At 43.2% G+C, this 24,626-nt stretch overlaps 1 protein-coding gene across 6 annotated transcripts in view; it reads left to right on the plus strand.

Annotated features, from left to right (window-relative positions):
- The window catches only part of REPS2 (RALBP1 associated Eps domain containing 2), a 1,031,179-nt gene extending 1,010,629 nt beyond the window's left edge, over positions 1-20,550 (plus strand). For all 6 annotated transcript variants that reach the window (XM_086934261.1, XM_086934263.1, XM_086934264.1 and 3 more), the window contains 2 exons: positions 17,224-17,329; positions 19,690-20,550. In XM_086934261.1, coding sequence (XP_086790387.1) covers positions 17,224-17,329; positions 19,690-19,758 — 175 coding nt within the window. In that variant the 3' untranslated portion in view covers positions 19,759-20,550. The remainder of the gene's footprint in view (positions 1-17,223; positions 17,330-19,689) is intronic.
- The last annotated feature ends 4,076 nt before the right edge of the window (positions 20,551-24,626 follow it).

Genomic DNA, 24,626 nt, shown 5'->3' on the forward strand with positions numbered 1-24,626 from the left:
ACATACATTGGCTTGCCATTTTCACAAGTATTTATGTATACTACTGCAAAGAACTGAGTAATTCTGCCATTAATGCCATTGATCATATCCTTCAGTTCAAGGATGTCCTTCATATCACCACTGTTATGCTAGGGATAGTCAGAGATAATGGCTAAATGTTTGCAATAAGTGAAGGCTGAACCAGAATATACCAGGAGCAGCAAGACCCTTGTACAAAATTTGAAATACGTGTAAAACATAACCCCCATCTATGCCAGGCATAACCCAAAATCTGTAAAAAATAAAATACCCACAACAGGTTAAGAATGTGTGACCAATATGGCAGTGGTAGCCAGACGGCTGACAAATCCATTCACAAATAGTAAAGGATTGGCCACCTATTTATATCCTGATTGTTTCAAAGAATTCTCACAATATGTAAAAAATGGGACATTATTAGCCAGAATGTTGCTAAGAATGCTTAAAATATATCACAAATGAGATGCCGGTATGCCAAAGAGAGTCAGAATATCACCAGCAAAAACCACTTTATTTCAAGGATGGCCAGTATTAGCCAGAATGTTACCAAAAAGAATAGCCACAAAAATGATGAATATTGGCCACTATTATTATATGAATAACCATAATCGTTCTAGGAATAACAAAACCGGTCAAGAATGAAGTAGTAGGGGGTGAGGCCTGGGGGCACGCTACCGAGCTCGGCTCTAGTACCCGTGACCTCTGACATCATTATCTTGACACCTCCTCAACCCTGACTGGGACAGGAGTGGGTCAGGGGGAATTTAAGGAGAGTGTAGATGGGACAGCAGTCATGGAAAGCTGGGAGCAGCAGCTGTGAGACGGGCCGGCCTCGGGAATCAGACGCATGAGATTGGGGATGCTACGTGGGCCACTACCCAGTCACACTAGGGGCCGGACCGAGCAATGGAGACCCCAGGCCCAGCTTCAGCTCTTCCGACCGGGTCTAAAGGGATGGCGCAGTCACGCTACAATAACAGCTGACAGGAATGGCTGTCCCTGGGGGGAAACAGTGCTCAGACAGCAGGGCCAGAGGTCGAGTGCAGGCGTGCCCGAAGAGAGCAATCAACTGGGTGCAAAAGAAGCCCCTAAGGGAAGGCCCTGAATAAGAATATATGCCAGAGGGCAGCCCAAACCTAACAGATACCAGAGGCAACGTTGATAACAGGCTGGCCTGGGGGATTCCTGAAACTATAATACAACATGTAGTAAGCCTGGGGGAACCACTTCCCAAGGTATGCTTGAGGCAGCACACACGGTGCATTGGCAGCCATGCACCCCCTTTGGGTCGATCATGCCGAAGTGTTAGATCCAGTGCAGAGGTAAGGAGTAGTCAGATCATCTTTTGGGAGATGGAAGACTCGGAAAAAAGCGAAAAAAACAAGCACGGAAGTTGTGTGCGCGCACTTTCTAAGCACAAAAGTGAAAGGTAATTAGACAAGAGAGACAGACACGGAGAAGGCGGAGCAAGTTAGCGTGCAGAGTCAAAAGTGAAAGCGCAAGTTTAAGGGTGCCCGCGAGCGATGCGCTGAGCGCATGATGAGAGATGGAAGCCAGATGGCACCTATGCTTGTGCATGTGAGAGATGTAAGCCAGATGGTGCCTGTGTTTGTGCATGTGCGCGTAATCGCATGCTCGAGGCCACACAGAAAGCTGTGGTCGGATTTTTGAATGCCCACTTACTAAAAGTCTTGCCAGACAGCGCATGTGCTGGCTCAGGCGAGACCTAAAAATGATGAAATAATGAAGTAACACTGTCTCAAAATATGCCACATAATGCCACATAATTGGGGTCTTTTTGCCGCACATTTTAGTCAACCCTGCAGCATAATTTGTTCCTCCTCTGCCACATAATTCCAGCTGCCCTGCTCTTAGCCAATGGTCTAAGTGCTTACCTAATATTGAAATGTATCTAGTAAGCTATGGTACATCTGCTTTGTTCCACGTTTCTCAATAGCCCTGGCGGCAAATGGGACAACTTTCAAAGTCTGAGCACACGTAACTCAGTCTCCGGCGTAAATATTTTAAATCAGAACAAATATTTTAAACACACACAAATCTACTGCCACAAAAGGGAACAGGTATCAGGGCAGCTACGAAGGACCTCCACTCCGGTCAGTGTTAGGCATTTCTGTACAGTGCCACTGCTGTGGTTCAGGGTCTTCATTTAGGCATGCTAGATGGAAGTTTATTCCACTCCTTGAAAGTCACAAAAAAGCCCTAACTCCGAATAATGTGGTACAAATTTTGAGCGGCAAAAGTTGGCCATTGGAAAGCAGAGCACTTTGAAGTGTGTGTATGTGGGATTTGGAAGTCCGAAAAGAAAGAGCAGAGTCACAGATAACTCGATGAAGAATTACTAATGATTATAAAAGTCCACTTTGCTCTATTGGCGGCAAGTATAACTGTGCAATTACAGAGGAGATGTGGTCATTGCCAGGGGACCTAGTAATTTAGTGAGCTGCAGTTTTGAACAAACAGCAGTCTTCCTAGTCATAACTTGAGTGGGGAAAATTAGCATAAATCACCATAATCCAAATTTACCTGGATTAAAACATTCACCGCACACCTGAAGTGGAATGCTTGTAGTGTAGTTCCTAGTTTCCCACTAGGCCCTGCGCATTGGAATAACATAAACAGTAGTATCGACGTGGAACTGCTTATATTCCAGGCCTCCACTGACTATGCTAAACTTAATTGGGTTGTGTTACCAACTAGCTCAGAGGTCACTGGAAACTTTCTTCTCTGCATAGGAAGTGATCAGCTTCCTTGGCACAGACAAGAAGGGATTCAGCTTTCCAACAACCGTGCAACATGACAACTTTGCTCCTCAGATCAAGAGTCGATCTCTAGGGTCGTGTGAAACAATAGACACAGATTTCACTCAGTCAGTCTAGTGCAGTTTACTTTCACAGTATGTAGAGAATAGAGAGACAGGCGTGTATCAATAAAGGTTAACATTTATTGAACAGTCTTTCTTCTCATACAAGAGAAATGTATTGCCACAATTGCAATAACTGTTATTATAAAAAGTACGTACAGTAAGATAAGAATAGCGAAATAGAACTGTAAAAGCATTGATATGGTTTCTTAGCCATACAATGGTTTAAAAGTAATAAAACATATATACAGTCATATATACATTAGGCTAACATACTCAACTGGTGCTTCTAACTAAGCCTACCCCAGTGTGCCTGACCTAAGCCTAACACGTGAGAAGGGGGAGTAAGTAAGTAGCTTAAGTTAAGTTGGTTTTGCCAAGGTTTGTTTCAAGAATTCTCGTCTAAGGGTTTAGTCAACACCATACCTCTGAATAGAATGATGGAGGATTGGTATCTCCTTCAGGGGTCTCTCTCGATATCCCAGTCACCTGCGAGGGTAAACTGGAAGCGCCGGGACTGGATTTCTCTGCACGAGAAATGCAGCGGCTTCTCTCAGCGCGTCGAGGAAGGAGGGGTGACAGCGTCCGCGGGCAGCTGGGCTGGATGTCTTCGCAGAGGACGGCTGCACGGCTCCTCAAGCGTACTGCACCATAGGTCGCGCTGTAGCGGCGATAATGGTAATCAGTAGCTTCACCACCACAGGATAGCAGGCTGCAGCGACAGAGTGCTAGTTGTTACCAACACGGGGTCATGCAGGCAGCTGGCATCAGCAACATGTTCGCTCATTGCTTAAGGCAACGTTGGTAATATTTATACCTGACAGGTGCCGGGTTTGACGCAAGTTTGCTGGACATAAGACGTCAATTAAAGATGTCACTAGGAAGTGATAGTTATCAGTTGCTCATTAGAGTTCCATTACTAATCAAAACATAGCAAGCGGGGATTTCCAGGTTTGCTAAGTTTTTATCTTGTTGAAGAACTCGGAGTGTTATCTAGGAATATCAGATAGTGACTGCTGCTCTGTCATTGCACTAATTGGTCGCAAAGGAAGTAGCAGAGAGTCATGCTGGAATGTGGCTCTGTGGCTCTGCTCGTGTGAGGCCAGAGATGACTTTACAGAAAATCGCACTTGAACGGTTATGCCAATATAGGGAATAAATGGATTTATAGCCGAATAGGGGCATAAGGTCACAGTATCGATCAGGAACCTAGATAAGCACATGACACCCACTCCACGAATTCATGTCCATCAAAATTACTAAAACTAAGCAATTAGATGCATGTGTAACATGGTGTAACATAGCCCACCCCAAAATACATAAATGCATTCGAAATAGGCGTACTTGTAATACATGGAATTTAGGTACTGTACGTAGTTTTAAAGCATAGTAATCATTCAAAAATTATTGCATATGAAATCAATGAACGATTATGCATAAAGAATTACACATGAAGTATCTCTGACAGAAGAAATGCGAGATAAATCATCACATAAAAATGCATTGTAATAATATGTGTGCTAGAGGCTGGTGTTATGTTGTTATGTCTCTAGATGTGTTTTTAGAAATAGAAGTGTGAAGCTTCTGTTCTCTAAGAATAGTTTTTACGTTAAGCAAAGAATTGTTCGTGCCAAAAGGAGAGGGTCAATATTTTTCAAAAAATTGTCCAATTCAAAGAAAATATATTTCCAAAGCTCCTGGCAGTTTTTGTTGATCAAAACTGAAGGCCGAATTCAGAGTTCATGGGAACGCTGTGTGTCGGAAAGCTTTTCAAAAGTTATTGTTTCTCTATGGGTGAGAACATCGTATCAGACAGGCTCGCAAAGAATTGGTCTACAAAATCAGGTGATAGTTCAACCAAATTAGATAGCGCTGTAACTTGGCAGGTGTGAGAATGATTGCTGTCATCGAAGACAGGACCAGCCCTGCTCACAGAACGTTGTACCTGGATGATGTTGCTTTTGTCACTCGCTCCACTGTTACCACTTGGCTGTAGTACAGGAGTCTCCACGAATGCCGTCATCAGGATTGGTAGCCGCTGGGGACAACACAATGCGTGAGCCGTTATTGGACTTAGCAAAGTATCGACGTCCATTGGTACTGCTGATGGAAGTGAAAGACAGATGTCCAACACGCATTCATCGCCGCAAAGCATACACCGTAGCACAGGTAAAATGCAATTTTGCCATATTGGTCTGAATGAAAGGAACCAGGTCATGTTTAGATCTCTCAGCCTGGCCAATCCGAGGACGTTAGTTATCCTGTCCCTGTAGCGCATTGCTAGTATTGTTTCTTCCATTCCCATGGGAGCTATGTCTGAGCCGAGGCTTGCCATAACGTAGCAGAAGGGTCAAAAATAGAATCCCTGCGATGAGTCCAAAAAATAGTGGAATACCACCAAAGATGGAGTGCACAAAATTAGGAAAGATTCCCAAAATTGCCTGGAAGGGTGTTAGCAGTCCCGTAAAGACTGTCTTAAATATGCCTGGGATGCTTGTAGCACTAGACATGTTAAGGAGTTGGTCGAGCATTTGTACGAAATGCACGGGGCAATTTGTTGATAAAAGGTCATGGACTTCAGTAGCCGTCCTTGCGACTAGAAGATCATACGTCTCTTTAGATGACGTTATAGGCACTGTTGTCTGTAAAAGCACAGATTTCATTTTGCTTAATGTATCAATTCGTATAGAATAGAGATTCAGACGAGGCCAGAGGGGAGTCACTAAGTCTGGAGGCCCGCTCGGGAACAATGCTTGCATGCAACATTTGACCATGGACGTTACTTGTACTAGATAACTTTTTCCGGGCGCGAGGCCACAGCACCTGTGATCCGTTCTTAGAATGTAACTCCCGTTTGCGAGTTGCATAAAGAAGGGCTCTATCTGAGTTGCAGGTGTGACTAGCTGGTGGCATGAAAGGTTGTTTGAATTGCCATCACATGCTCCGTGTAAATTAATACCCTGACACAAAAGTATACCGCTTAGTGAGTGTTTACAATTTTCACCACTAAGAAATACATTTTTGTCGCTGTCACTATAGCAAGAATGAGTGTATGGTAATTTCCATTCGGATTTAACATATCCCTTACCCAATTGTTCATACTGGCCAGCAGGTATGTATTCAAGGCATTTTTTAAAGCGGAAAGTTGTTATCGGAATTGTGATAATTCCGTGTATTATCCATTCAATGACAGGGCTCTCTGACATTGTCAATGGTAATCTCTCGAGTTTCTCGATGCTCAAGATTGTATAGTCTGCTCCTTTCTGTGCCAAACTGATCTGTTTATCAGTAAGGTTAAAAATGGAAAATAATGACGTTGTGTTGATTAAACGCCAAGGCACATAGCCTGAACGAAGATTTTGCAGCGTCCAGCCTAATTCTATAATAGAGCGTAATTGAGACTGGCCATGTTGTAACATTAGCAAATCTCTGTCTATCACATCAAAGGCAGAGGATACAATATTGTCCAAAGAATATATTCTGGAAGACAGAGTCATTAACCCATTGTCTACCACAGAAAGTGATTTTTCCAAATTAATACGATCAATTTCTCGTATCTTTTCAGCAGTTTCAATTTGCTTTACTTTCCAAGCCTCGTTGTAAGCAGCATAGATGCTGGTCGCTATGAAACGCTTTTGACGCTGTTTGCGTGGTCCAAGAATGAAGTCGCGCAAATCAGCACCATCTTTTAATAAAGACAAGTGTTGCTTAATTTCAGCCAGTGTGGATGTAGTTAGCCATTCTAGGCAGAGTTTCCCTACACTGTATGTTGTTATAATCCCTGGATGTTGTCTCTGGGAGTATCTAGGGTCTAATCTGGTCATTTTTAACCCCTGTGTTTTATTCAGGAACCTATCTTGACAGTTATTTGTGTCTGTAGGCCAGATTAACCACTTTTTCCAATCAGGATGTGTTCTGTTGAAACTTAAAATGTGTGACACGTCTAACTCAATATCAGCTGTTGTATTCTCAGCTATTGGCTTTGGTATAGACGGTGTTTTCATTTCTTTGTTCTTGGCTAGGCCAAGACAAGATGTTTGGTGTACAGTGTCATTTAAAAATAACATTTGTTCAGGTATCATGCAGGTTCTAAACAGTGCTTCTATGCCTTGCACCTGCCAATCTTTTGTACCCCAAATTGTTTTCGTTTCAATATTATTTTTCCAATAATCAAAACCAAATGTCATCATTTTGTCATAAAATGCTTCTGAATATATCAATTTAGAATTTGTCAGCATTGTTTTCATTCCTGTTTTATCTAACAGTTTGTAAAAAAACGTTTCTGCATCACTGGTGTTAAACCCTGAGAAGTATTTGAATTTCTCAAAAAATGCTTTAGAACTGCTTTTAGGTGGTGTAGAACAATGTTCCCATTGATTATACATAAAAACATTTCTAGGCTGTGCAGATTTATGCAAGTAATGATCCCCATAGTGGGTGTAACAGAATAACTGCTCATAACTAGATGAACCTTGTAAATAATCATGATCTGTGAATCTAGCTGACATTACTAAATCAGACATCATGTCATTAATACTGTTAAAGTCCCAATCATCAGAGAATGTACTTGGTGTCACAAAGTCACTTAAGGAAACCTTTAGTTGATGAGGATACTTCAGGATTTCGACCGGACCATAGATCTCATAGTCTGTTTTCTCCCATACTACCCCACCAGGTATTGGAATTGCTGTGACATTTACTGTTGACAGTTCTCTTTTCTTCACGTGGGATGATCTGTGTTGTTTCAGGACTAGGTTGATGTTCTGACTTGCTGTGTCCATTGTAATATATTTTCCTTCAATGAATTTTCCCAAACACAGTACCATGATGAGCCAAAGCAGGAGGAAAAATATACCTAGACCGAACCAGAACTCTAGCCAAGGGGAAATTAGGTAGATTTCCTTCAGTTGATGAAAGAGTTCCGTCGCTTTTTCTTTAAAAGACTTTTTTTGTTTCTGGCATCACTTCCGGGTCATTTAAATCTTCAGAGAAGTTGTCGAAGTTGATGAAATAACCAGAGGCAGTTCTGTCAATTGATGGGATTGTTCTTTCAATCTGTCTCTCGGTAGCACTTTCTGATGCCACATTAGTGTAGACTGGTGTTGTTTCTTGACGAACTGTTTCAATCTGTGTTTCAAGAGGCACGAGTTCCATGGCATTATTGCATAGTCCTTCATTGTGCACTGCAGGCTGATCGAATGTGATTAGTCTTTCAGTTTGAACCTCTTGGATTGTTGCAAGTTTGGGTATTCTGTTGTTTCTTGGGAGTCCACTGGGCCTACTGTTGATTATAGGCCACATGCTTGTGGTTTTACCAGGTCGATGGACACGACTCTGTTCTCCTTTTTACCAGCAAGGGGCGGTAGCACAACTGATCTTGTTCCGGTGACTGCTAAGACAGGTACTGCTTTTCTGTAAGAAGGCCCAAATTCCTTCTTAACCGCGATCTTTTCTCTGACTAGATCCCCAATCTTTGGAATCCAGACAGGCCTTGCTGGGGCTGTTGCGGGTGGTGCCTCGTCAGTGGTATTTGGCTGTTGCTTTAACTTTATGTTGCTTAATGATTTTCTTGTTTCATTCAGTTCCTGTAAAACAGCCAAACGGTCTTTTACTTCAAACTGTTTTGTTTCTTCTTGTACCACTGACATCTGACTATCGAGGTCCTGAACGTTCATTCTAATTCCGAACAATAGTTCGTATGGGCTGAAACCTTTTAGAGAATTTCTTGGCATGTTGTTAAGACTAGTCTGGACACTTATTAAATGTTTGACCCACCCAGCGCCTGAACCTAATACCTTCGCTGTTATAGATTGCTTTATGTCCCGGTTTTTTCTTTCTACCACACTTGTGCGACGGACAAGAATACCGCAACCCAATTCCCATGCTGGCCATGGCCTCCTTATAGGCTCGAGAGCTGAAAGCAGGACCCTGGTCAGAATGGAACGTGGTAATTGCGTATATGCCGATATGGACTCGCAAATCTTTTATAACCGTTCTAGCGTCAGCCGAGCGCTGGAGGCCTCATTTTTTAAGTGCTTTTCGTCTTAATGGTGTACACTGGGACGCGTTTCTCTTCTTTGATTGCGCAGATAGACCGCCTTATGCTGCCTAGAAGGGATCCTGAAACTACACTGGCCTGTTCATTACTGCGATCTCTGTTGCAGTCTTCACACTTTTGAGCAAAACATTGAATATCTATACTCATTCCTGGCCACCAGTACTCTGATTGCAATTCTTTCAGAGAGGCTTTGATTGTTTGGTGTTTCAGACCCAACCCCATGTGTGCTTCCAGTAGGAGGAAGCCCCTCCTGCTCCTGTTTGGAATTACTCTATCCCCCACTCCAGGGATTCGAGCAAAAGGAACGGAGTTTGCATCGATTATGTATGCATAATTGAGTGGATAGTTTACGGGTAGTGCTGCACAGTCGCCTTTTACGGTCGTTTTTACTGCTAGCATGGTTTCCCCATCTATATACTTATCTGTACGCTTTTTTGTGGCTACGGAAGCCGGGTTAGTTGCTTCCGCGGTGGCTGTATTAGCCAATGAATTCCCTGCAACGTGAACGCCATCACGCTGAAGACTCTGTGCGTGAATCACGTGAGTCTTTTGTAGTTCTTTGTGTAAAAGAGCTACCTCGTTCCAGAGCAATTTATGCTTTATTGTGGCACCTGTGTCATCTTTGTAGTCGTTTTCGATCCAACTCTGCAGTTTATTGTTGTAAGAGTTGACGCAAAAATGAGAATCGCACACTATAAGTGTGGGGAATTCGCGTTCTGCATTTTCGAGCGCCATCTTTAAAGGTCTGATTTCAGTTCTCTGAACCGAACAGTTTCTTACAGATTCAGTTTTTGTTACTTTCGGTCTGAATTTACCGCACAGCCAACGACCTTTAATGATCGCACATGCTGCATTGTAGGATTTGCTCTCTACATTAAAATGCTGTACAAAGCTATCTGTATAGATTATACAGGCATATTGTGGGAGAGGCAGGATTTCGATTGGCAGAGGATATTCTTCTTCATATTCTAAATCATTCAGTTCTTCGTATTGCGGGGCGAAATAGTATTTCACGTCTTCCGCTCCTAGAGAATCTATGCACTGTATCCATTTTGGATCCAGTGACACTGTAGGCAGGTTTACTGGGCTGAATAGCGCCTCGAAGGCGGATTCCGCTGTAAGGATATTAATCCGTTTGCCGTGTGCTAGTTCTCGTTCATTTGCTAATGCGATTTGCACTGCGTTCACAGTTTTTTCTGTGCGACTGAATGTTTTTTCTGCTTGTGTGTACAAGTGAGATTTAATTGAAATAGGTACCTTTTCTCCCTCATTAGAGGTTAGGTACGTGAATCCGCATCTTCCTGGGATGACTCGGATTACAAGATCGATCGTGTTGTCACGTGTATCTAATTTTGTTTTTGCTAACATGTCTGTTTGCATCGATCTCAAAATTTCTGTGTGTTTTTGAGTCCAATTGATTTGTTTTAAATCAGGTTTTATTAGTTCGTAGAGAGGTTTAACCCTCTCTGCGTAATTTAGTATGTAAGTTCTTCCGAAATTCAGAAAACCTAGTATTGATTGTAAATTCTTCAGCGTTTTTGGAGCTTGGAGTACAGCGCACTTCTCTAAGAAGTTGTCCGCTAGGCTTTTCCCTTCACTTGATAACTCGTACCCTAAAAATAGTACTGTCAGATGGGCAATTCGGGACTTTTTAAAGTTGAATTTGTAACCCTCTGCTGCGAACCCAAGTATAATGGTGTTCACCCTTTTCAAGTGAGTATCCAAGTCGTCGTCTGTGAGATAAATATCATCTACGTAAGATAATGCTTCATCATCATAGATTTGTAGTAACTCTGTTACCCTAGCTGAGAATAGTCCTGGGCTGTTCTTGAACCCCTGTGGGAGTCGACAGAATTTTTTCTGTGACCCAAATGCGGAGAAAGCGGTCAGATATCTGCTTTCTGGTGCAATGTTTTGACAAAAGAAACCATTAGAAATGTCTAATGTCGTTTTGTATTTTTTCCTAACTATGTTATTCATTAGGGCTGCACTATGCGAGTTTTGTACTGCAAAAGTTTTGCAACATGTATTAAGATGTCTGTAGTCCAACACTAGACGATATGAATTGTCTGGCTTGGAGACAGGAAACAAAGGATTGTTCATTTGAGAGGTGCATGTTTCAATCACCCCCTGGTACTCAAGTTGATCTAAGATCTCCCTGACTTGTTTTTTAGCTTCTTGCTTTATGGGATACTGCCGTTGGGCAGTTGGTTCACTTTTTAGTTGGATTTTGTGAGGCGGTGAATCCTCATCCCATCCTACATGATTTTTATACAATGCAGGTGCCTGGGCTACTGCCCATTTCCTTGCATATGTGTATTTTTTGTGAATCGGTATGTGATTCGAGAAGGCAGGCATAATCACTTCTTCGCCACGAGGGCACTCCCTGACAAACTCTGGGGGCCAATCTTTTTCAGCTAACAGAATATCATAGCCTTTTGAGAGCTTATCCCAAAATAGACCCTTAATTTTCCTAGTCTTATCACCCTCCATACGCAATGTTATTTCGTATATTTTATGGGGCTCGCTAAGTCTGGCGTCGGCAGTTTCAACCTGAATGTATTCATTCGTGTCCACTGTCTCCAGATGACTCATCAAGATCTTGCGCGCTATACTGATTTCTGCTGCACTGTCCAACATTGTCAATGCCCACTCCCCGTTTTTCAACTGTGTCCTCAGTATTCTCGGCATGGTTGATTACTCTAATACTGGCTACCTTCTTTTTCTGAAATTGAGATTTCTTATTTTGAGCAGGTTCCTTGTCTTTGGACTTGGTGTGCTCTCCTGGGTCTGACCGTCCTCTTCTTTCCGAATTCTGTGGAAAAGATCGAGAGGGACGTGTATCAATACTTTGATATCTATCAGGTTTTTTTATATTATCCCTATTTCTAAGGTTATATCTTTTCTCAGAGGGCTCCCTCTGGGGAGACTGGCGTTCTCGAGTCGGAGTTCTCTCCCTCCGTCGAGGAGACCTTCCTCTGGACTGGAAAACTTTTTCCTTGGGAGTGGATTGTTTATTTCCATCCCAGCTCTTTTTAGGAGTGTTTAAATTATTTTTAATAAATAATTTTTCTGGATTTTCGAGCAGTTGGGGCTTAACTGGTTTCCCACCCAAGCTGTCTCTACCTAATTCTTCATAGCATTTTTCTATGATTTTTGCAAGCTCAACAGGATCTTTTATATCTGTTTCCCTCAACTTCTGGCGAATCGCCACAGATGCTGCTTCTCCCTTTACATTGGCTAATAATATAGCCGTGACCTGCTTGAAGTCTTTCAGTAATTTCATACCTAGATTTAAAGCGGGCTCTGGACCGAATTCATTTTGAATCTGTTTTAGCACGTCTGGTATTACCGCCATAGACGGAACACCGTGTGTTTTTGTGTAAATGGAAGCAAAGACTGTACCCCAAGTGTCACAGTCCTCCACGTGTGGTGCGATTCCCATAGGAAGGCAGATGGTCAAGATTCTGTGTTTCTCAATAGGGGTAGTATCAGGAAATACTGCCTCTATTTGAGTGATTTTCTGGGCTAACCAGAAAGGAATTTGTTCCCGTTTTACGGGTGTTTTACCAAGACATGACTGTATGTTCTGTGGTGTAATTTTATTTGTGTTCCCCTGATGAGGGGTCAGCTGTGGTGTATTAACAGCTGGCTGGACTGTTGCAGTCCGTATTACATATTGGACTAATTGCCTATGTATTTTTATTAATGTGTTTAGCTGTTCTAACAGCTCTTCTCTAGACATTCTTATAATGTCAGGATGTGGTGTGTAGCTGGCTAGAACCGGCCACGTGGCTCCTGGTCTACCTAGTGGACCGAGCCTAGTTATGTGATCATTGTGTTTTAGGGCGCCATTAAACCAGAGCAGGTGCTCTTGAAATTTAAGTGGGATTTCAATCTCCTCAAAAGGAGCGTACTCTCCCGGAGGTTCCTCTATTTTGTAATAGTGAAACTCTTGTGTTATAGCGTTTACCGCTGGAAAGTTTATCCATGAATAGAATACCTCTGTCTGCCGATACTCGTGAGCCTCTATCACGAAAATTACTGTACCACCTTGAGGTGGCAGTCCGTTTTCTATAAGTTTTAAAGTTATAGATCTTCTTAACTGGACCGGGATGATAATAGCACCCGGGTCTGTCTGTAGGAGACTCGTGTCTTCCTCTATTAGTATGGAAGCCAGCCTAGCTGCTTCCCTTTCTTCTTCATTGTCTGACATTTAAAAAATGCAGGCTTTTGCAGAGTAGGTCTCCAAGGAGACAAAGATTAGATGCACAATATTTTGGAACACTGTATCCTTCAACGTTGAATAAACCAGAGCTTTACATAGGAATCTCTTCCTACTAAGGTCGGGCGGATTTTAACCTTTCACCCACTCCAGACGTCTATTGGAGTATTTAAGGGAGAAAGGGGTGTGAAATATGCACGACTGAGTTACTCTACAAGTCTTGCGTTAGTTTATCGCCTTACCAAACGTTGGGCGCCATGTAGTGTAGTTCCTAGTTTCCCACTAGGCCCTGCGCATTGGAATAACATAAACAGTAGTATCGACGTGGAACTGCTTATATTCCAGGCCTCCACTGACTATGCTAAACTTAATTGGGTTGTGTTACCAACTAGCTCAGAGGTCACTGGAAACGTTCTTCTCTGCATAGGAAGTGATCAGCTTCCTTGGCACAGACAAGAAGGGATTCAGCTTTCCAACAACCGTGCAACATGACAACTTTGCTCCTCAGATCAAGAGTCGATCTCTAGGGTCGTGTGAAACAATAGACACAGATTTCACTCAGTCAGTCTAGTGCAGTTTACTTTCACAGTATGTAGAGAATAGAGAGACGGGCGTGTATCAATAATGGTTAACATTTATTGAACAGTCTTTCTTCTCATACAAGAGAAATGTATTGCCACAATTGCAATAACTGTTATTATAAAAAGTACGTACAGTAAGATAAGAATAGCGAAATAGAACTGTAAAAGCATTGATATGGTTTCTTAGCCATACAATGGTTTAAAAGTAATAAAACATATATACAGTCATATATACATTAGGCTAACATACTCAACTGGTGCTTCTAACTAAGCCTACCCCAGTGTGCCTGACCTAAGCCTAACACGTGAGAAGGGGGAGTAAGTAAGTAGCTTAAGTTAAGTTGGTTTTGCCAAGGTTTGTTTCAAGAATTCTCGTCTAAGGGTTTAGTCAACACCATACCTCTGAATAGAATGATGGAGGATTGGTATCTCCTTCAGGGGTCTCTCTCGATATCCCAGTCACCTGCGAGGGTAAACTGGAAGCGCCGGGACTGGATTTCTCTGCACGAGAAATGCAGCGGCTTCTCTCAGCGCGTCGAGGAAGGAGGGGTGACAGCGTCCGCGGGCAGCTGGGCTGGATGTCTTCGCAGAGGACGGCTGCACGGCTCCTCAAGCGTACTGCACCATAGGTCGCGCTGTAGCGGCGATAATGGTAATCAGTAGCTTCACCACCACAGGATAGCAGGCTGCAGCGACAGAGTGCTAGTTGTTACCAACACGGGGTCATGCAGGCAGCTGGCATCAGCAACATGTTCGCTCATTGCTTAAGGCAACGTTGGTAATATTTATACCTGACAGGTGCCGGGTTTGACGCAAGTTTGCTGGACATAAGACGTCAATTAAAGATGTCACTAGGAAGTGATAGTTATCAGTTGCTCATTAGAGTTCCATTACTAATCAAAACATAGCAAGCGGGGATTTCCAGGTTTGCTAAGTTTTTATCTTGTTGAAGAACTCGGAGTGTTATCTAGGAATATCAGATAGTGACTGCTGCTCTGTCATTGCACTAATTGGTCGCAAAGGAAGTAGCAGAGAGTCATGCTGGAATGTGGCTCTGTGGCTCTGCTCGTGTGAGGCCAGAGATGACTTTACAGAAAATCGCACTTGAACGGTTATGCCAATATAGGGAATAAATGGATTTATAGCCGAATAGGGGCATAAGGTCACAGTATCGATCAGGAACCTAGATAAGCACATGACATGCTGAAATGACAGGAAAGATTTTTTTCAAAAGTTTAAGATGCCAAACGCAAGTGCTTGTGACTCTGAAGATCTGAGGTTCAAGCGAATATTTTGAGTCATTGATAATATCCTGATCTTCAACAGTCTTGCCGCAGTTGGAGAGGGCTTGTGATTGTTGGCCAGTGATTGGGATTCCATTTGTTAATCTGGTTCCCCAGAACCAGAAGTTCAGCTTTAGTAGAATTAAATTATAAAATGTTTTTGGACATCCACTGGTGAACAAGGCTCAGGAACAAACTCATGTCAAGGCAAGAACCCAGAAATTGGTTGGGAGGGAGATTAATTTGAATAATAACTGTACGTCACCACCTTGCATGTAAAACTGGGTTCCCATATTTTGTAATGTGCTAGTCAAAGGTAGCATACAGATGTTAAATAACAGCAGATAAAGCACAGAGCCCTGAGGGAACACCACAGTTACCGATCTAGCTTGCTATATAAAGTGGTAGGAGAATAGTTTGGTAACGGTTAGTTAGAAAGCAGCTAAGCTATTGGATAGTGGGCTCCCCAAGCCTAGTGCTTAAACTCTGTCCAAGAGGAGGGAGTGATCGACCGTATCAAAGAGTGCCGACCGGTCCAAAACGAGGAGGGGTTCCATCTCCCCACTATCGGCCAACCTGCAAAGATTATTCAGTACATAGTGCAACAGTAACACCTGTTACTATTGGCTGGTTGCAATTCACTTTGTAAAGAGTGCAATAAAATTGTAGAACCATTACTGATAATAATAATGTTGATGGTGTTAATAATTAGAATTATAGCAATATTAAAATGCAATATAAACGTTAATTGTTATCAGTATTTTTGTTATTATCTATTATTATTATTGTTGTTACTATTATTTGTTCTTGCCTTGTGGTTGTCTTAAGATGATGTACATGCAAAGTCAATTTCACAGATTGTATTAATGCCAAAATCAAACAATATGTTGTCACTAGGTGCAAGTGAGATACTGAAGTTGACATGGATCTACTGCAGAGGATGGCCGCTGAAGCAGGGGCCACTCTTGTTGAAAGGATAAAGGGACTCATTTATAGTTTTCTGCTAACACCTTAGGGAGATCTCAGGGCCACCATAATTAGCAGACTCAAAAAGACTTTATTTTCAAGAAATGTATTCTAAAATCGATAATTTGAATACCCTTTTCCAGATGGTATATAACCTCACAGGTCCAAAATTACTGCGTTCTCTAGTGCTGTTTTGCCTGCTTCTGGGGAGTTTAACACTCCCATTTAGCACCTGCTCTGAGCAAGTGGCATACGGGATTGCAAGGCCACAGTGACTATGTGGGGTCTGTAGGATGGGGGTGGTGGCAGGGGTAGGGCAGGTTTCCCCTTGCGGCACAAGGTGAGGATGATGTTCGGGCCAGCCTGAGCCTCTATTCACTGTTGGTCCTGTAGCCCGGTGCATATACCAGGTGCAATTTTGAACCTGTTAAAACCGGACTTGGATTTCACACACCTGGTATTTCAGGATGTGCGATACCGATCCAATTGAAATGTGCTAGAACAGTATCTTCTTTGGATATACTGCTCTGCCCAACTCGTAATAAATGCCAATTGGAGATAGGCAAAGCTACTGAAATAATGGAATGCTGTGACATTTTTCCGCATAATTGTGGTTTTGTTGCATTTTCCACATAATGTATTATCTGCTGCATAACCTGCAGATTTTAATAAAGAAGAATTTGTTTCGAGCGCAAAAGGATCAAAAGTTATGAAATAGTGGCGACTTGTTGCTGCATAGGCGGAAGGTTGACTGGTCATCATTCGTTTGCTTACCACTGTATTTGGTTGTTAAACATCCTATTGATAATAACATCCTTGCCAGACAGTGTTACCATGGGTAAAAATGACTAATGAAGTAATACCATCACAAAATGTTACCCATTATGCCACATAATCTGCCTTTTCTTGCCGCATAATTTAGTCCTTCCTGCTGCGTAATTTGGCCTTCCCCTGCCATATAATTACAGTGGCGCTGCTGATACGCGTTGCCTTTCACAGACACGCATGTTCCTTTAATCTACTTCCACGGATTGGTTTACCATTTTAAAAGCCCTGGCGACGCTGGTGCTTTCTTTTGCGGAATGGCGCGTACCACATGTTCAAGCACAAAGGGGGCGAGTGGGCTCTCGCGGCTGGGCACTGTTCTATGAGCTCCTTGGCTGATTCAATGTGGTTTATCTGATTTATGTGTTTTATTTCCCACCTCGCAGGCAGCCTTCGAAGCAGAAGAAGGCCATCCAAACAGCAATTCGCAAAAACAAAGAGGCCAACGCCGTGCTGGCCCGGCTGAACAGCGAGCTCCAGCAGCAGCTGAAGGTGAGGCATGCATTGAAAATCAGGATTACAGGCTCTGGCGCAAACCGCCGACCCCGGGTCCGGTTTCCCCTTTCAAAGATGAAAAGCGCTGTTACATTCCCAGGCTGTGTCGGACAGGTTTTGTTTCTCCTTGGAGTGGTGGTGGGGAGCGAGAACGGGGCGGAACCAAAGCGTCTCAGAAACCGAGTAACTTAAGCGCAGAAGTCTGTCTTTTGTGCGCAACCAACGGACAGGTCTGGTATTTCACTTTCGGCCGAGGGGCACCGAGGTGAAGGCGGCCGGTGCAGCACAAAGACTGGAGTCCTCTGTACGTCCTGAGGGTGAACTCACCTGTGCTTACAACTGTGGGCGGTCTGCTTGCGAGTTATTAATTATATAACCATCTCGCGCCTACCCTTCAAAATCACCTAATCCACATAACTGTACACGCCCGTGTTTAGGGAAGCTGCATGGCTATAGCATGCTCTTGCTCTAACAGACAACTTTTCTCCTCCCTGTTTCAGGTTTCGCTGCAGTATTTTTTTTAATTCGCTTTGGAATAGTGATGCTAATGGAAGATAGCGCTTTAGATTTTCTATACTTGATCACTGGTTAAGCATGCAGCGTCATCTTGCATATTATTGGGGTACATTCATGCGCAGTGTGTATTGTTGCAAGCATGGCACGCCTATCCTTGCTTCAACTTCCTCGAGGTTGGCACCACGCCCTTGTCTGAAGTGCGTGAGGGAAGGGATGGAAGTGCGTGTATGGGCAGGGTGGGTTTATGCGACTTGTGGCAGCAGCTCACGCAGGGGCGGGCAGTAGCACCCAGCTGCAGGGGCACGTGCAAGAAGAGGCGTCAGGCTCCAGGAGCAGGCTAGCCATGTGCAGGTGGTTCCCTCCATCCTTGGCACAAATACTCCCGAGGGTTCTGATGTCCACCCTTGCTGCACTGTTTATTGGGGCTCGGTGGTCCTCTTCACTCCCCCTATCAAGGTAGCAGATTAATACTATTAGTGCAGGTCCCTCCCCGCATCCTACTCTGACCTCCTTGTTTTCTGGGCCTCACACCAGTCTGAAGGTGGACCGTACCTCGTGGCTGCTGTATGCAGGTCATGCTGCAAGGCATGGTGGGACAGACGTCGAGCAACCCTTTCCCATCCAGCTCAGAACTGTCTCTCGGTGTTCCTGTAGAGCTATTCTCTCTCTTCCCACCCTGCCTGTTGCTGATCTTGTACTTCTCTATTCTCTTTTCAGTTTCTCTATTGCTACCTCTTTTTCCTTTCTCTTTCACTCCATCTCAGTCTGTGTGTGTCTCTCTCTTACTCTATGACCCATTCTTTCTCTCTTCCACCTTCATTCCCTGTGCTTGTCTTTCTGTTGCTCCTTTCACCTATTATTATTTTCTGAATAATCTCGTCTCTTAGTTCATCTTTCTCCAGCAAGGGATCCGACCAAGGTTAAAAATCGTCCAACTTTTCCAGATCTCAGCTCTGCGAAACCTCCGGAACATCCAATATTGAGATGTTCCTGATGTAATAACGAGGAGATTAGGATGTGTAATGAGGCAAAAAGACATCTGGAACATAAACGAGTGTAAAAGCTGAGACGGACATTGTTGCATCTGTTGCCGTAGACAAAAGGCATTTGTTAATTGAACAGTCACATGACAAGACAGCCTGCACCAAAGCAGCCCTACTCTATGATGAATCAATAAGGGGACATCATTGCCTGTAATTATAGTGAATAATAAATTGTGCATCTTTTCGTAAAGGTCAAACTATTTTGTTCCACTGTATATTTTGGAGGTTATTCATGGTTTACAAAAACATTTTTAAGGTCTAGGGCGACAACGTTTTTGTGCAGGGGATATATGCTTCCAGCTGGCCTATTGGATACCATACATTTAATCTTCAAGTCTTTAGTAAGCTCATATGAAACTTTATATAGGACTGTTCAAGAAATAAGAACAGGCATTAGATGCAATATTGAACCGGTCGTTTATCATAGATGCGTTTTCTAACTAGATGCAGATTTTTTAAAATAGCTTTTCAGAACGTTGTAGATCTGGAAAGATGAAAACACAAATTCATAGATAATTAGAGTTGTTACACTGACAGCTACTGAAAAGTGGAGTCCTGTTTTGAGTGGACTTCTTCTTTACACACATGATCTTAATTTATAAAGAAAAGAGTCTGTGTTCTGGATGTGTCTCAACCTTTTGAGTTTAAGTAGAATGGTTTGTTACATTAATATAAACTTCTTTTAAAACACACTATTCTGAATATCTGTGCTTTGATACAACATTTCTATTGTATTTTCACACTCTGAAGAAATCTAATTTCGTTTTTTTTTTGCTTATTACTTTCCTTCGCTTACAGGAAGTTCACCAAGAGCGCATCACTCTGGAAACTCAGCTAGAACAGCTCCGCCCCGTCACGGTCTTATGACGTGTGGCGGCCTACACTCAGCGGGCATTGCAATACGCCGTACCTCAACCACAAGCGGCTTGAGAGTATGACCCAAGCATATCATGACCGTTCCACTGCACTAAAATCAAAGACTTCTCTCTTGTGAGGATTCTCCCCTAGACACCAAGGGCAGTTTCCAAGTGTGCAGGCATATTTGCCATTTGATGGATGGAAAGCAAAAACTGTGATCCACAAGCTCTTTGGTCTCAACGCTTTGTCAGGCCTTAAATTGAAGATTGTTACATTTGCACGTTCCTAAAATCCGACTGACCGTGGCATCACCAGAGTGATTGTTTTGTCATGTCTGGAATTCCAAGCATGAGGCAGATCACCGAAGCCTTTCTGACTTTTGTTTCCGGAAAGATGAAAGAATAAGATCACAGGATTGACTGCCACTGAGCTGCTGTGACCGCTAAGAATTATGAATGTTCAGTACTAAAGGGATCAATGCCACTAGTTTTGTCTGTTTGTGTATTGTTTGAGTCTTTCCACTACCTTGGTTTTGTAGCAAAGGAAGGCAAAAGATAATTGCCATAAGAAAATAACTATGTCTGTTTTCCCAGGGGGGAAGGGAAGTGGTAAACGAGTGAACTGTCAATGTAAGAGAATGAAAGTAGTTCAGTTACTTCTCCTTTGTGTTAAGTGATTTTAATTTTATGTCTTTCTGATATATCTATTTTTATGATCTCATCACCAATTTTATGTTTGCTTGTACCTTGTGAACGATTTCCAAAGGAAATAAAAACATTGACATGAGGTCAATGATGTGAATGGGTTTTGCTTGATGTAATTTGTGCCACACATATTTGGTTGGGCCTGAATACCTCTAAGTGATCCCATGCAGTGAAAGCACTAAAATAAGAATTTTTACAGAATCAGAAATTTTGGAAAAACCTATGCACAGTTGCGTAACACAGTCTGTTCCTGTCCATTGAATATGTTTTAAACTAAAAAATCTGCCCCTGCCTGCTCAATATGTTTTGATCTAAAGGACATTAAAAGTGGTTCTTCTTAAGGTAACCAGGCGTCCCAGATTTGCTGGTAAGTCATGTTTTTTCACCATATGTTCTAGCAAGCTTCAGTAAATTTAGATCATGTCTTGGTTTTAAGAAAGGGTTGAATGAACACAGAGGGAGGCAAGTTAAAATGTTTTCCAGTGCAAAATAAGTTAGAGGCCCTGAACAAAAAGACATTTAGGTAACACATATTGTATGGTATGTATAAGTTGTCTTTAATTCCCCTCAGTGTCTCATTGTTGTGTGTTTTCCATGTTACGGAGTGCTATCAATTAAGTCATTTCTGTGCCACACAGTCGATGCAAAAATTGTAGTCCTACTTTTATGTTTGTGACATGTTCTGGTTTTGGTTTTTCAAAATCTTGTCAACCTAGTTGTTTTGAGAGCTTTCTCTCTTATCACTCATTGACTTTATGCTTGTCTACGACCCTGTACAGCGCTCTTCTGCTGCCCTTTCTCTAGGTTTGCACTCTAGAGATACCACACATATGCATACATTTATTTATGTCATTACATTTAGAATATACTTTTGTCATAGTCATTGCAAAAATTTCTCAGAGAGCACTATAACTTTTATTTTCAGAACATCAAGAATGAGGGTCTGATTCTGAATTTGGCGGTCTGTGGACCACCAAACCCAGGGTGGCACAGCAGTGGTGGTGTGCACCTGCGGTCCAACAGCCGTAATATGAGTTTGATGGTCGGACCCTCATTGGACCGCTGCAATCGCTGGGGATCCATGATCCCTTGGCAGTGGCACAGTGTTCTGAGGTCCGCAATATGCTGGTGGTGCTGCTGCAGCACCACCAAGCATATTATGAGTTTCCTCACAGCCACAGTTTTCATGGCGGTGAGGAAACTAAGGGTGTCCTACAGGGCCCCCTGTTGCCTCAGGGCCAGGGGGATGCATACAGGGGGACACATGGTGTGCCCCCCCTGAATGCATGCACCTACAGTTCCTGCACGGCATGGACTTAACAGTCCATGCCATGCAGGAACTTGCTTTGGCATTCCCTTTGCAGTGCCTTTCTAAGGCGCAATGCTTGGAACCACCAAAGCACCACAACTCCTAATCTGGTAGTCAGTCAGCGGATGAGTTTGACAGTGTGGAAGCAGGGCGTTGGTGTGGAGTCCTGCTCCCACACTGCCAAACATGTAATCATGCTCTAAATCAGATAAATAAATAGCTATTGATTTCAAGCCAATAATGTACAAAATCACAAATGTATCAGTTTCCATACACCACAGGGATGCATACTTTGTGTTCACTGTGCTCAAATATTAGTGCGATGTTCAAGAATAGATTGAACAAGTGCTGAGTATAGAACAATTACAATTTACAACAGTTCTGAGAGGAGTTATGCAGCAAAATGGCACTGGCAACCAGATTGATCTAAAATATTATACCTGTGGGTGTCAACTATTAGGTATTCCCGCCTGAGAAGAGGTTGTACTGGAGTCAGGTAATGTTAATGGTATTTTAGGATTCATAAGACTCTAGTGTTGGAAAGCAAAGGAATCAGAGAAGGAGATGCAAATAAGAGAGCCATCTGGCTTGTCACAATGTTAGCAGTACTTGAACTTTACTCCGCCAGAGAATTTGTTCCTTCAATGTTATTTATGTTTCTTTTTCTATGGCAGTAACTACTGGCAATATCAGACGATCTTCTATGATGTTGTTGTGCTGTGACTGGACATCAGTCTTTCAGTTTTGAGTACAAGTGAGACAGAATATTTTAAAGAAAAAAAGAGATAAAAAACAGTATTTTTTCTGGCATGCCTGAAATTGCTGCATCTCACAGATGGCTGGAAACCCAGAATCATATGGCTGTTCCAAACAACTATCTCAAGATTAACCCCTCCACATAATGTTCATGCCACACAAGTCAAAGGGTGGTGGATAATTTTTTGTTGTTTTTATTGTGTTGTGCTGAGACGCTGTGTCACTGGGAAATTCGTCAACACCCAGCTGACCGCCTTCTTAGAAGAGAACGCCCTTCTCGACTCCTCCTAGTCCGGATTCTGCAGAAACGCCCTCCTCGCCGCCACAGACAACATCTGTGTGCTACTCGACCAGGGCCACACCGCTGCCCTCATCCTGCTAGACCTCTCCGCAGCCTTCGATACCGTCTCCCACTGCACTCTTGCAGCCAGACTCCATGACGCTGGCATACTAGGAACTGCCCTCAACTGGATCCACTCCTTTCTCTACAGCAAAACCCAAAGGATCAGACTCCCACCCTTCCTCTCCAAACCCACAGAGATCAACTGCGGAGTACCCCACACTGTTTAACATCTACATGGCCCCCCTCGCTGCCATCGTCAGACAGCATGGGCTCGCCATAGTATCCTACGCCAATGACACCCAGCTCATCCTCTCCCTCACGAAAAACCCTGAAGACACCATATTCAGCTGCCAGGAAGGAATGAAAGACTTCACAACCTGGATGACCCTCCCCCACCGCTTGAGACCTTAGCATCATCCTAGACTCCGCCCTCACCATGACCCGCCAGATTAATGCCATCGCCTACACCTGTTTCAACTCCTTCCGCATCCTTCGCAAGACCTTCAAGTGGATCCCCCCGAACCCAGAAAGACCGTCTCACACATACTCATAACTAGCAGACTGGACGACAGAAACACCCTCTATGCTGGAATCAACAAATCTCTGCTACACAAACTCGGGACCATCCAGAACACCGCAGCCAGACTCAAACACAGCACCCCACGGCATGAGCACATGACCCAACACCTACAAGACCTCCACTGGCTCCCGATTGAGAAGAGAGTAACCTTCAAGCTACTCACCCACGCCTACAAATCCCTCCACAACATCGGACCCAAATACCTCAATGAAAGAATCTCTTTCCAGGTACCCAAAATAATCCTTCACATCCGCAGAACCAGAGCAGGTGGAAAGGCCTTCTTCTACTTCACAGCCAAGGCCTGGAATGAGCTCCCAGTCAACATAAGATGCTCCCCTACCCTGCACACCTTCAGGAAGAGCCTCAAGGCCTGGCTTTTCGGCTGACCCGGAGCTGCACCCCGCCACAGTGCCTTGAGACCCTCACGGGTGAGTAGCATGCTTTAAAAGCCCCGATTGATTGATTGTGTTATGTTGTTTATTATCCCATGTTGTATTTTGTTTGTTATCATATGGTCACCTCATCACAATCTTGATGACATTTCATCTTCACCAAACTGCAGAGCTGTGCTATAAGTTTAAGCCCTATCATCTTCCTGTTAATAATATTGAGATCTAGCTGTCCTGGAATGTGAAATCAGTGTCCCTAAAAATGTGAGAAAATAGTCCCTAGTCAGGGAGAATGGAGACATCTACTCCTGTCAGGGCTCCCAGTGGAGCTTCTGAGTATGGCCACTAGCACTTTTATTACCAGAGAAAATAGAATGTTTGACAACGGGCACTCTTGTCTATTACTCGTCTCAAGTTGCCATTGTGCTGAAATAAGCTTTCCGGGATTACATGTGTTGGCGGTGTTGGTGTTGTATAAGGCAACTTGGTCAGAGTGTACCAACGTTATAACTGCACAACATGGTAAATGATCAACCCCTACTTTAACACATCAGAGGCGTTATCTTGGTTGACTGCCACAACCACATATTCACATTCAGTTCCTTTCAAGCTTGTTTCACATGCGTTAAACACGTCAAGTTCAGCATAATTTTCCTCTGAGGGACAAATGTGATATGATCCATGTACACCAGAAGGAATCCAAAATTACTGGTAGCACTGTTTAAATTTAAAACAGTGTCCCCATAAAGCACTCCTCTGGGGTGAAACCCCTCTGTTTTTTAAAAATGATGGTGTA

This window comes from Lissotriton vulgaris, chromosome 8 (assembly GCF_964263255.1).
Source record: "Lissotriton vulgaris chromosome 8, aLisVul1.2, whole genome shotgun sequence".
Classification (NCBI taxonomy): Eukaryota; Metazoa; Chordata; class Amphibia; order Caudata; family Salamandridae; genus Lissotriton; species Lissotriton vulgaris.